Here is a 13682-nt window from a genome sequence, read left to right as displayed (position 1 = left end):
CCACCCATACATACCACTCCCATCCATACCACCATCGCCGTATTCTTAAAAACGGATAGTGAACTACTACATAAATCAATGTTATGAGCGTTTAAGACACAGAGATCTATAGATAGGAGAATGACGGCCATATTCAGTGCATAGGAACATGATAAAGGTCAAAATTGCGTAGAGTTCTATTTGGAACATTGAGACCCACTTTAGAAAGAAGGTCAGTAGCATTAATCATGCCATTAATGGTACTCGTCAAAGCTAATGCCCATTCAAAATGCAGCACACCGTAAATATCGATCTTGCACTCTCTCAATCATATCTATTGAATTCTGATATAGAGGAGACCACACTACTGAAGAGAATTCAAGATTAGATCTAACCAGTGAGACATAAAGGAGTCTATAGGCTTGCAGAGAGAGATGTGAATATACCTGTTTACAGCACCCAACACTCTTAGTCCCTTTAAAGTTATTTTAGAGATGTGATGAACAAATCTCAGATGCTCATCGAACCACACGCCCAAATCCTTGACTACATTCACATACTGCAAGGACTTACCAAGGATACTATATGTGAAATTTAATCTCTTCGAACCTCTATGAAATGATACGTAGAAACACTTGGAAATATTGAGCCTCAATCCGTTCATCACTGACCACTCACACAAAGCATCAAGGTCTTCCTGAAGTTTGGCTATATCATTCACCTGCTTAATCTGCATGTAGAGCTTCAGGTCATCAGCAAACATACTTACAGAACTATGATTGATCACATTAACAAATAGATTGAAGAGAGTTTGATATCATCAGTCAAATAATCTTTGTATTTATAAAGAACCCTAATTTGAAGACTTGCATTGGTTATTAGAGGAACATGTTGAGAGATCCTTAAGTCATTATCACGAATTAAACTAAAATTTATGACAAGAATCAGTAAATTTTAATTGGACGCCAAAATCAATCTCAAGTGTTATCCTGCAAAAGAAAATTTGAGTATTTACCCAATAGTAAAACTTCTGTTTTTGCTTCATTCTAAAGCGAAATAGAGTAGGGAGTTGATTCTGGAAATATTTGAAATGCCTTTAAGGCCTGAAAAATTAATTTAAAAATGCACATAAGCACAATAAATTTTTTCGCTGTAGTAAAGTTAATGGCGCAGCCATCACTATATGAAGAAAGCAATTGTGTACTTCAAATTCAAATATATTTCTTAAAATTAACTTAATTAAAATGAAATTATTTCGAAGGTCTAGGGACTTCAAAGATGACCTTACAGCATAGATGGAATAATATATTATAAACGAGATATTCAATCAACGCTTACAGGTTAAAATAATCTTTAAAATGTTCAAACAAATCCAATTCTCTTGGACTGGTAAATTGAGTCATAACTTCACTTCTAGTGCTCAGATCGGGTTGAATTATTTTTTGAAAGGTTCTTTGGAATGTTCTCATGCTCCCACCGAAAAAATCACAGAAATGCACGCATTTGAAGCTTTTTTGGAAAGTTCTTATGCTCCCACTGAAAAAATCATGAAAATGCATGCATTTGAAGCTGTTTCAATCAAGTTTTTGAAATCCATGTCCAAGAGGAAACTTGGTAAATTAAATCATAACTTCAGGTCTAGTGCTCAGATCAGTGTAGATTTTTATTTTAAAAGTTTCTTTGGAACGTTCTTTTACTTTCACTTAAAAATCATGAAAATTCATACATAAGAAGCTTTTTAAATGAAAAAATGAAAAAATTAAAAGTTTTTGAAAATCATGGCCAAGAGATAAATTGAATCATAACTCCACTTTTAGTGTCAGATCAAGTTGATTTCTAATTTAAAAGTTTCTGTGGAGTGTTCTTCAACTTTCCTTAAAAAATCATGTAAATCCATGCACTCAATGCTATTTTACACAAGTTTTCGAAAATAATGTACCTTTAAGATTCGTTCATATTTTCCAGGATTTTTCGCAATTTTTTCCCGAATCTCCATATCCTAATTTTCAGGTCTAGTCCAGGCTTTTTTTTCAGATATTTAAGGTCATTTTAGTTTTACGCTTTTAGGGACGTTTTTCAAATTTTATACCCGGAATTTTAGGTAATTTTTTGTCTCTCTTTGAATTTTAATTAATTTTTAATAAGATTCTTTAAATTTTTTTAAACAGTTGTTAATTTTTTTTCGGATATTTCAAGCCTTAAAGAGATATATCTATTTTTGTTTTATGATTTGAAAACATTTTTCATATTATTCTTCGACTATGCATTTTCTTTAAGATTTCCCAGATATTAAAAGTAATTTTTGTCTTCCAGAGATAATAAATATTTTTTCACGTTTATGGGGTCACGATTCATATTTTCCAGACGTTTGACATCATTTTTATTGCCTTCCAGAGACTTAAAATAATGCTCAAGTTTTTCCAGGATTTTATATATTTTTTTATTTTGTTTCGTTAAGTATACTTTGAGCAGTTTAAGTGGATTAAAACTAAAATAAATAAGATAAGTTGATTAAGTTTAAAAAGATTTTTTTGCTTGCGTACACTTTCTGTGTACTGCCTATTTTTGGTATATTTAAACGTTTTTATTGTAATAATGCAAACATTTCGAAAATGTATGTATCCAGGTAAATTGAGTCATAACTCCACCTCTAGTGTCCAGATCTGATTGATTTCTGTGTCAAAAGTTTCTTTGGAGTCTTCTCCAGATTTTATTAAAAAAAACTATGCAAATCCATACATTAAAAACCATTTGATACAAGTTCTTGAAAATCACGTACCTTTAAAATTCGTTCATATTTTTTCTGTCCTGGTCCCCATTCAGCTTTCGCTAAATGAAGATTACCCAATAAAGACCACGCGTCCGGATGTTCCGAATTTATCCCTAAAGCTTCCTTAAACCAATTAGAAGCTTCGTAAATATGACCCTTATCTCTTGCCATGCAGCCCAACCTAAAAAAAATTTGCCTGATTCAAAGCTGTAAAACTTATATTATAAGGAAAAACTTACCGCAAATAACAGTCCACATAATTGGGATGCTCCTTCAAGATATCCTTATAAAGTTTCTCGGACTTGTCAAAAAGGCACAGGGCTTCGTTTAATCGGGCCAGATTGTAAGTTATAGTGACCGAAATTATATTGTAATATTGTGGATCATGCTGGGCCTCAGATTTGGCCCGGTCCAAGGCTTCTTCTAACGTTTTTTTCGCTTCCTCCAGATTTCCCGTCCTTTAAACACATAAATCAAATTTAAATCGCTACATATTTTAAATAATAAAAGCCAAGAAAAATTAAATAACAATATAGACATTATTTTTGAAGGTGAAGTTTTAATAGAATTTAAGTATTTAATAGCGTTAACATTCTTAAGAGAATTAACGCCATTAAATATTTGGGACTCTTAACCCTTTATCGGTTCATCGTCAGCCAATCTGTGTGCTCTTTTATGGAATATGTAACCATATGGTAACAATATATTCAAAAGCATTTTATTCGAGTTAGACGTAGTCTGTTCATTCACGGGTAACGTAAGCATACGGTTACAAACATTCTTGCCGGGGGGAATACGACCAGCACAGTCTGGAATTTATACTTTCACATGTTTATGCCTCTTCCCGGCAATTTTTGTGTAAAACCTATCGGTACTTGGTGTTAAAAAGTTTGTTTTCTGTATAATTTGGCGATTAGCTTAGTGGTTATATCAGGTATTAAATTTTGATGTTTGTTTACTAAATACTTACGAATAGACCACATATTTTGACTTTGAATACTGATAACTATATGTTCAAATTGCCCGATAATAGATTTTTTATTTTTTAGATTTAGAAATAAACCATAAGTAAAATACCTAATAGCAATGGATTATGTTGATTAGGACACAATACCGGCAAGCTCATTTTATAACAAAAAGAAATATAGGCTACCACCTCCTCCTCAGGTTTCAGATGCATCGGATGATTCCGACGACAAGGAACATATTTCTTGGAGAGAAATTAAAAAAAAACAAAAGGACAAGCCTTAGGTATCTAGTAAATTTTATAGTATCTATAAAACTGCTTTATATAAACCCGATTTTATGCATTTTGGACTACGATGAATCAGATGACAAGGATGAAGAAAAAAAACATGGCGTTACAACAAATCAGAAGTAGAATGTCTTCTAAAAACAGGTTCCAGGAAAAAATTCATTCATCATGAACCTTAATCGTTTTTCTGTTTGTAGTAGCAGAAAATGCGTAGATATGAATCACCCGTTAGAAAAAAAAGAAGTTGCAGCTGTTTTCTTCAGTTGGATATTCCTAAGCCTAATAGCGACACAAGCTTTCTTCCAAAAAATAATCCCAAGAATCTTACTGCCTTAGAATATTTTAAAAACTTGTTTTCCTTTGACAAAATAATAGTTGCATAGCCGCTAACCGCAAGGAAATAACATATTTTTTATCGATTATGCCGTTGATGGGTATAATAGATCTTGCATCCTACGTGTAGGATGCAAGATTGGGCAAATGGAACACGAATTGAACAGATAGCATCTCTTATGTCAGTCAAAAGATTTAAAGTTTTGAGACGTTAAATTCATTCCAACAATAATGAGAACGTAAATGAAAATGTCAAAGATAGATATTTCAAAATCAGGCCTTTGATTGATAGTCTGAGGCAAAATTTCCCCAACTATAATATAGAAAATTAATATTCTGTTGACGAGACGAGATAGTTGCCTACAAAGGTACTCGAGCAGGGAACCTTCGGCAGTATATCAAAAATAAACCCCATAAATAGGGTTACAAATTTTCTGCTATTGCTGGTGTATCTGGGTACATCTTGGAGTTCATACCTTACCACGGTGCGACTACCTCTGAAACGCTCCGTGACTGTATAAATGAACTAATCCAGAATTAAATTGAAATAGAATTTGGTGCCGGAATTGTGATTGCTTCATCAAAATCCCTCCATGAACCAGATAACTTGATACTTTTTTTTGACAACTATTTTTCAAATCTCTCACTTTTTATTTATCTTAGGGACCAGTTTGGCCTATATAGCCTTGGGACTATGCGGAGTAACAGAATTGCTGGTTGCCCTATAGATACAGATAATGTCCTAGCAAAACTAGGACGAGGGAAGAGAAGGAGCCTTTGACTATAAACCGATAAGGACAAGGACCTTATAATTGTTAAATGGGTAGATAATGAAGTTGTACTTTGAGGTAGTACAATTTTTGGAATTGAACAAAAAGAATGTAAAAAGATAATATAATAAAGCTGCAGAGGCGAAAACTGATGTGCCCTGTCCAACAATAGTAAAGCAATACAACAAGCATATGGGTGGGGTAGATACTGCCAATACGTTAATGGGATTTTATAAAACTGCACTTAAAGCAAAGAGGTGGTATTTTACTATATTTAGAGACCTTTTAGATGTGTGCGTTGTAACTGCTTGGTTGTTATATAGGTTGCACTATTCTGCATTACATAAAAAATACACTCCACTAAAAAATGTTAGCCCAAAAATCATATCAGGTTTACCCAGATGTTGCAAAGAATCCCCCAGGGCGCGTTTAAGTGCTGATAATATAGAACCATCCAAAGAACGACCAATTGTACAACGACCCGATTCCGCAACAAGATTCGTTTATAAATCCACTGAAAAGGCTTCAAAGTAGATCAGTTAAAAATATCTATCATCCTTAATATTGAGAACATACACAAATTGAAACGCATTATTTTATATACACTCAAATGTAATGAGGTCGAAAAATTCTGTTATAAACTTTACCAATGTTAACAGTTTACATAACTACGAAACCAGGCAGCAGAACCACTTAGATTTACCTCACTTCAATAATATTAAATTATTATATGAATTAAATTATACAATGTCTTACCATTTTCCTTTAAAGAAATAAAATATAACAAGTTTAAAAACAAATTAAAATCGTTTATTTTAAAAACCTAAGACATTACTGAACTGTAGTATACAATGATCTTTCTTTTTATGATGTCGAATGTACCACTCTCAATGTTTCTATAAATAGGGAAAATATTTGTGTTTGTTATATGTTATTCAAATTGTATAGAGTTGAATTAAGGAACTATGTATTTTTACCTTTAAATGTGTATGTTTAAAAAAATATAATGTTAAGTCGTAGTTATTGCCTTTAAATTGGAAAATTTAATTAAGCATATTTAAATTGAATTACTACTTTTTAATGTAATTTTGAATATTCGTCTAGGGATCAATAAAAGCTTGCCACCGTAAAAAAGCTTAGAAGAATATGATTAATAGAAATTATTCATGTCATTGACTCAAAACTTACCTGTAGTGCAACGCGGCCACATTATTCAATATTTCAGTTGGAATTTCGGCTTGTACGTCTTTATTTAAAATATTTATAGCGGTGCCATAAGCGGCCAAAGATCCCTGCAAGTCGGATTGTTCCAGAATCTGAGCCAGTTCGATCCAGGCCTCCACGTCATCCGGGAATTGTTCCGTTACTTTTTTAAGGTGGTTTTTCGCGATATCACGTTTGGATTGCGACGTAGAGTTGGCATAAAGCGAACCGAGGATCTTCATGGTTTCGTAATTGCCCGGTTGGGCTTTCAGGACTTTTTCGAAGCATTGGGCCGCATTTTCGGTGTCGCCTCTACATAAAACCGTAAATTTAAATTTAATTTCATAAGTTTCATTGCCCAATAGAAAACATATTTTAATAAAACGATTATTGAAATATTTACAGATAATACAATAAATTTAGTAATGTAATTGAGCATCATTGAACCAGTTGCATGCTCTATATATCAGCTCTTTCTTAGATAAATTAATGCCATCAAGGTTAAGATAAAATATATCGTGTCTTCTTGTATGGATGCAAGGAACAGCAAAATTCAAAGCTGATAAGAGATCTGAAGTATTAATTTGATTGCTGCATATTTTAAATAAAAACAATAACTCCTAAACCTTGAAAGCAATAACTTCTGACTAAATCCCCTCACAGGATATACACCATACATCTTAAAACTAACATATTTGTTACATAATTTTCGTTAAACAGATTTGATCCTATTAATATGCACTGCATAATAAAAAAGCATACACTAGGCGTGATTTTACTGAGAAGTTAAACAAAATTCTGCTTGAAGTATTAGAAAATAGTTCTGTCGATCTTATACGCTGAAGGTCTGTAAAAAAGATTTTATATTGGTATCTATATGAGAATTAAAGGTAAGCTTTTTATCAACACATGCCCTCAGATCATGAACAGTCACAATTTGGAAGTGTGGTATCATTTATTATGTAACCAAAGTCACTCTCATCTTTGAGCAAAAAATTGACATTTGATATTTCTAAACGTTAAGTGGGAGTCTGTTAACTTCACACCATTTATAACTAGAAATTTACTGCCAATACTTGTGAATATTTATCTGGGTTGGCAACGCTTAAGGCAATGTAAGTAGATTACAGTCTATCTAAGAAGTATGAGATGAAAAACTTTACTAGATGTTTATGAAAACCTATTTTATAAAGGTTTTTGAAAAAAATTCCATGGTCCAACCTATCAAAGGCGTTAAGAAAAATCTGCGTAGATTCCATCAAGTTGACATTTGCAATTTATAGCCTCACATGCGTTTCGCAGAAATGATGATAAATTAGTGACTGTTGATCTACCCTGAAAAAGCACATGCTAATTAGCTCAAGTAAGATGTCTACTTTGATGAAACTGATTGCTATGAATGCAGATCTCAAAGGTCGTTGGACAAAATGAAGATTGGGCGATAGTTCTTCTGTATATTTTTTTCTCCTGAAGAGAAGCAGTTGAACGATCTTCTAGACGTTCAGCTGTTAAGCATGCCTCTTGCTTTGCGTTTGTCAGATCGTTCTGTGAAAAGAATTTTGCACACCAATCTGAAGCTCCACCCATACAAAATGATGATCGTGCAAGAACTTAGTGAACGGGACTGGGAAAATCGCCGAGAATATCCCAATGATATTCTTCAAAACGTCCCACAAAATGCGCTTTTAATAACGAGTGAGAGGCTCATTTCCATTTGTCTGGCTGTGTGAACAAGCAGAATTTTCGCTACTGGGCACCAGAAAATCCGCGGCAGCTCCATGAAAGGCCACTTCAAAGCCAAAGTGTTACCGTTTGGTGTGCTGTTGGTTCTTTTAGTGTTTGGGGTCCCTATTTTTTTGAAGAAGGAGGGGTAACGGTTACCGTAACTGCTGATCGATATGTCGACATGCTACGTAATTTTTTGGAACCAAAACTTAGGGAACTTGAACATCCGGATGTGTGGTTTCAACAGGATGAGGCTACAGCTCATACGGCAAGAAGGACAATGGACCTGTTAAGGGAAATGTTTCCAGGACGTGTCATCTCGTTACGTGGAGACGTTGGGTGGCCTGCGCGTTCACCCGATCTTGCCCCATGCGACTTTTTCCTTTGGGTCTACCTGAAAGAGAAGGTTTTTCAACATCATCCCCGAACCATTGACGAATTGAAAGCAGCAATACGCCAAGAAATTACAGGAATATCGCCTCAAACTACTGCTCGAGTAATGGAAACTTTCAGAAATCAGCTTCAAAAGAAATGGTCGCCACTTGAACTCTGTAATTTTCAAAACTTAATAAAAACAAAATGGCATACCATATATTTTTAGTTAATAAAAATAAAATATAAATAGCATTTACATTGGCGTTTTTATTAAAAATCAAAATATGGGAGATCATTTTGCCGGACCCTGTACTAAATAATAATAGTTTTGCTACCGTTAAATTGTTACCAAATTAAAATTATATAGAAAAATTGTCATTGTACCTCTATATAAACACCAATAGTTCCAAATATTGTTTTTAAACTTTAATGCAGTATCTGCAAAAAGATCGGCATACTCAGATTTAGAAATATATAGATTACACATTGAATAAACCGGTGAAAATTTGAGAATGTTGTCTGTAAGTAAAAGAAACTGCCGAGGATAAGATATTTTAAATATTTTCACTGTACATTCTCTAGAAGAATGCACACTATAACCAGGGGATCAGACAATCATATAAATCTTATATGCTGCATCAATATAGAACTTGAACTAAGGATACTCGCAAGGCTTTATAAGCATTATAGTCAACTCATGATTTAATTCTTTTCCACCTACTGTGCAACCTTTTCCTTAAGAGCTGGCACAATTTGAGAGTATACCAGCCAGGATGGCGATATTTATTTTTACAATGTCGTTAACGAGGAACCGCTTTGCCAACGAGATCATCCAAAACACCATAGAAGCTGGAAACTGCCTCATTAACATTATCAGATTCATGAAAAAAAATTCACTGAACCTCCGAATAAGTTGAAAAACATGGGAGAGTCCTTGTAAAATTATAGTTGAGACTTTGAGGGTTTGGTTCAAATTCAATTTCTATTGGTTTCTGCTCCTAACGATATAACAATAGAAAAACTGTAAGTATGCTCTGGGACAAGTGAAACACCACCATCAACAATACATGAGAAATTAACAAGTATCAGATCAAGGATATTACCTTTTACTAATGTAATTAATATTTAATAAAATGTAAATAGTAAACTTACCTATAGATATACATCTGCCCCAACCCAAAATGTGGCAACACAAAAGCCACAGGAGCAAACTGAGTGGCTTGATAATAATACTGAAATGCCTGATCGTAATCGCCTTGGACATGAAAAGCCCTGGCCAATTGATAACAACTTTCCGCCCTCATCGCCTCATTTTCCGTATTGTGGAAGGCGTGCAGGGCCAAATGTTGCACCTTGCTATAATCCTTTTTAAAGAAAAAATGGTTGGCCAAGTGGTTTAGGACCATCGGGTTTGAAGAATCAAAGGTGTACGCTTTCGAGAGCATTTGTACGCCGGTACGGATGGATTCCGGTTGTTGTTTGTTCAGTTTTAAAATGGCGAGACCCACTAGGGCCCCAACGCATTTGGAGTCCAATTCCAGGGCCCGCTCGAAGGATAATCGGGCTTTTTCTTGGTTGTTGAGTTTCATAAAACAGTGACCCATACCTGCATTAATGATTCAATAAATTAAATAAATATAAATATTAATATATTACATTTACACACCTAATCTAACAGCTGCTGGACAATTCGGGTTTGTCCTAAGAGCTTTTTTATAAAAAGCAAGGGCTCCTCTAAAATCTTTTTTGTTATAAGCTATACAAGCTTTACCTAGTAAAGAAGGGATATTATTAGGGGACTGGTTAAGAACGAAGTTGAATTGGGCATCTGCTTGCTCCATTTTATCTCCCTCCAAAAGACAGAAATAGGCTCGTCCAAGCAAGTGATTCTAAAATATGAAAAATTTTTGCGTGTCATGCTATGCTAACCCAGAAAAGTCCATTTTTAGAAGGTCCGGACAGTAATTTGGAAATAAAATCATGATATAGAGAAAAGCAAATGCAATTTGATATTTGACACCTGAGAACTCACAAGCCTGTTATTGAAGATATAAATATTTATATAAATATTAGAAATATTGACATCATTAAACACAATGTTCTCTTTAAAACAAATAACCACTTTACCATGATCTCACAGTCCTAAAAAAACAAGCAGCGACCCTAAAACCACTAACATGTCATGCTTCCATATCATAAAATCTAAACCAATGCTAATTAATACAAGCACAGTGTATCAAATTCACAGTTTAAACCAAATCAAATAAGCTTTATTGTTTTTCAACATTGAGTTATAAACAAAGCAAAAAATATAATCATACAGAAAAAAATATAATGATACAGTTAAGTAGAAAATGTCACTGATACAGTGAAAAGAAACAAATGCCACTAAAAAAGTGTTTTAGTACAAAATAACAATATGTCAACCAAAGAAAAATATATTAACAATGGACAATAATATATAAAATTTAAAATGTAGGTAGATTGAAAGAACTGATGAAACACAATAAAACCCAATAAAATAAAACTACAATATATACATCAAATATTTGAGACTTGTAAAACATGTCTATAAAACTCTTCTAGGCAGTACGCTTTTATAATCATTAAACCTTTCACAGAACAGCCACACTTTTTGCTCGACAGCTAAACTTATAACTTTGCATTCCAGGGGCAAGTGATTATACATTTTAATACCCTAATATACAGGGTGTTTGGCGGAGGGTTACCCAAACTTGGTGGGCATATAGATAAGCTCAGATAGAAGATATTTTCTTAATAAACTTGTGTTCTAAAAGTCTCGGGTTTTTTTATATCATTGATTTTGTGTTATTTTCAGGATTTTCAAAAAATTATGCCTTTTGACATCTTTAAATTTTTTCAGCATATTTTTCACGTTTTTTTTACATTTGTATTTAGTCAATGTATCCTGAATCTAAAATGTCGTCTTATGACAGTGGAAATGCGACGGCGACGTAGGGCATGTATTAGAGCCAGAGGAGCGCAGTTTTAATAAAATTTGTAATTTTGAAATAAATACATAAAATTTAAAAAATATTTTTTTTTTACTTTATTTTCCTTTAAAGTCATGAATTGTGGCAAGTTAGTCGGCCTTGTGTTACACATCGTATATCATTGAAAAGAGTATTAACTGGAGATGTTTTTAAAACTACCTGAACATCTTGATAGATTTTAGTTTTTTTTTTGCGTCAAGTTAAAGTTACCTTTCATAACATTTTTTGCTATTTGTATTAACTTTTTGAGCTCAAAACGAATTATTTCGGTATTATTTGTACTTGATATTGATTTTTTTAGATTCAGGATACATTACAGACTAAATACAAATGTAAAAAAAAACGTGAAAAATATGCTGAAAAAATTTAAAGATGTCAAAAGGCATAATTTTTTGAAAATCCCGAAAATAACACAAAATCAATGATATAAAAAAACCCGAGACTTTTAGAACACAAGTTTATTAAGAAAATATCTTATATCTGAGCCTATCTATATGCCCACTAAGTTTGGCTAACCCTCCGCCAAACACCCTGTATAATGAAGTGTTTTCTAAGGGTACTCATTGGAGTGCATAAACGTCGGCTGGTAGTGTTAAATCTTCTTGAATATATGTTGGGCTCATTAGTACTCTTGTATTATATATAAATCATTTCTACCATTATCACCATATGAAATGTGAGTTCCCTACCTAACAAAGAGAGACCTGCAATGGTCTCTAAAGCCTACTGCACACAAATATCTCAAAGCACACTTCTACAAGACAAAAAATGACAAAACAAGACCCCACCCAGCGAAGCCTCATATCTTAAGTGAGACTCTAGCCTCCTTTATACCAACTGCAATGTGGACAACTCTAACAGCATAACAAGCAGAGGCAATCTTTCCCTTAAGGCAACAATGTGGGGCTTAAATTTTAATTCTCTATTCATTATATGTTCCCCATTCAATGAAGGATTTGAAAAAATACTCTTAAATGTTACAATATTCGTTTTGAAATTGTTAAAAAAGGCTTGTTTGAGTCACACCAATTGTTAATAAATTTAATATAATTTTGTATTATTTCTAGCTTTTGCAGAAATATTTTGCAATCCACACAATCAAAATGTGTATATTTTGTTGTTTAATTTTTTATAGTTACTATATTTGAATGAAAGCTAACCAGCCCTGTATTTGGCACTTTTGTAATTTGTTTTGTTTTTATTTTTTAGATCTATTACGTCATTTACATTTTGGTTGTAATGTCCAAAAATTTCAACTTTCATCTAAATTTTTATAAGAAGATCTGATTTGTGCAGTCCAGTTAACAATAACAATTTTACTAGTGTGAATATGGATTAAGTTAGTTGATTCATAAACCTGAATAAACTTTTAAACTATGTGAAGGGCCATTTAAAACCCATCCCTACAGATTGCATAAAAAATAATTCTATGTTCAGTTTACCCATGAATGACTGATATAGAAATTTTATAAGTTTACTATTAAATTTTGTGATATTAGCTGTATATTTAGTATTAATTACAGGAGAAGAAATACATATAGTATTTGTATTTAAACATTGCTTAATTCTACAATATTTACCCAAGGAGGAATCAATCACTCCATAAGATACAAAAACGTCATTTACTATGAATTTCTTACTAAAATACCTAATTTCCAATAACATTTAAATAGAGAGCATTTGGTTTTTTAGATGGGATATAAAATAAATTGCCAATTAATTTATGGGAGAATTTAACTAACCTTTTTACTGTTTGGTCACCAAAAATAAGACCTTTGTTAATCTTTTCGGGGTTCTGTTTCTGAAAAACTCTGCCTGAAAATACTATTTGCAGAAGACCCAGACAGTAATTTAAAACTCAAATTACGTTAAAAAGGTCAAAAAATCATTTGGATTCTTATATCACATTTCACTCCAAGGTACCATAAAGAATGCTACTAAAATAATTTGTCTATTATATAATATTACCCACCTGATCGTACATAATGATTTTATCAGCTGTAGTGTATAACAATGTGGCCTTAGTAAAGTACTCTCTTCTCTTATCCTTGTTTTTTTCTCTATTAGCTTCTTGCACATAGTATGCAGCAAGCATGTCCAAGGCTCGCATTTGATCCTTTTCATAGTCGCGGTAGTCAATATTTGCATCACTTTTAGAAGCCTCCAAGATCTTGAGGAAGTCTTCAATCTGACCTTGCTTGTAGTATTCAAGCTAGAATTTTGAAAGATATTTTTAGATAAAATACAGGCTTAAGTTC

At 33.0% G+C, this 13682-nt stretch overlaps 1 protein-coding gene across 2 annotated transcripts in view; it reads right to left on the bottom strand.

The window, feature by feature from the left end:
* LOC126734020 (RNA polymerase-associated protein CTR9 homolog) overlaps positions 1–13682 on the bottom strand; it is a 37993-nt gene that overhangs the window by 17293 nt on the left and 7018 nt on the right. For both annotated transcript variants that reach the window (XM_050437533.1, XM_050437539.1), the window contains exons 4-9: positions 13397–13636; positions 10077–10299; positions 9563–10016; positions 6296–6622; positions 2989–3207; positions 2759–2930 (exon numbers count right to left, since the gene is read on the bottom strand). In XM_050437533.1, coding sequence (XP_050293490.1) covers positions 2759–2930; positions 2989–3207; positions 6296–6622; positions 9563–10016; positions 10077–10299; positions 13397–13636 — 1635 coding nt within the window. The remainder of the gene's footprint in view (positions 1–2758; positions 2931–2988; positions 3208–6295; positions 6623–9562; positions 10017–10076; positions 10300–13396; positions 13637–13682) is intronic.

Source organism: Anthonomus grandis, chromosome 1 (assembly GCF_022605725.1).
Source record: "Anthonomus grandis grandis chromosome 1, icAntGran1.3, whole genome shotgun sequence".
Lineage (NCBI taxonomy): Eukaryota > Metazoa > Arthropoda > Insecta > Coleoptera > Curculionidae > Anthonomus > Anthonomus grandis.
This window is presented reverse-complemented; position numbering and strand designations above follow the sequence as displayed.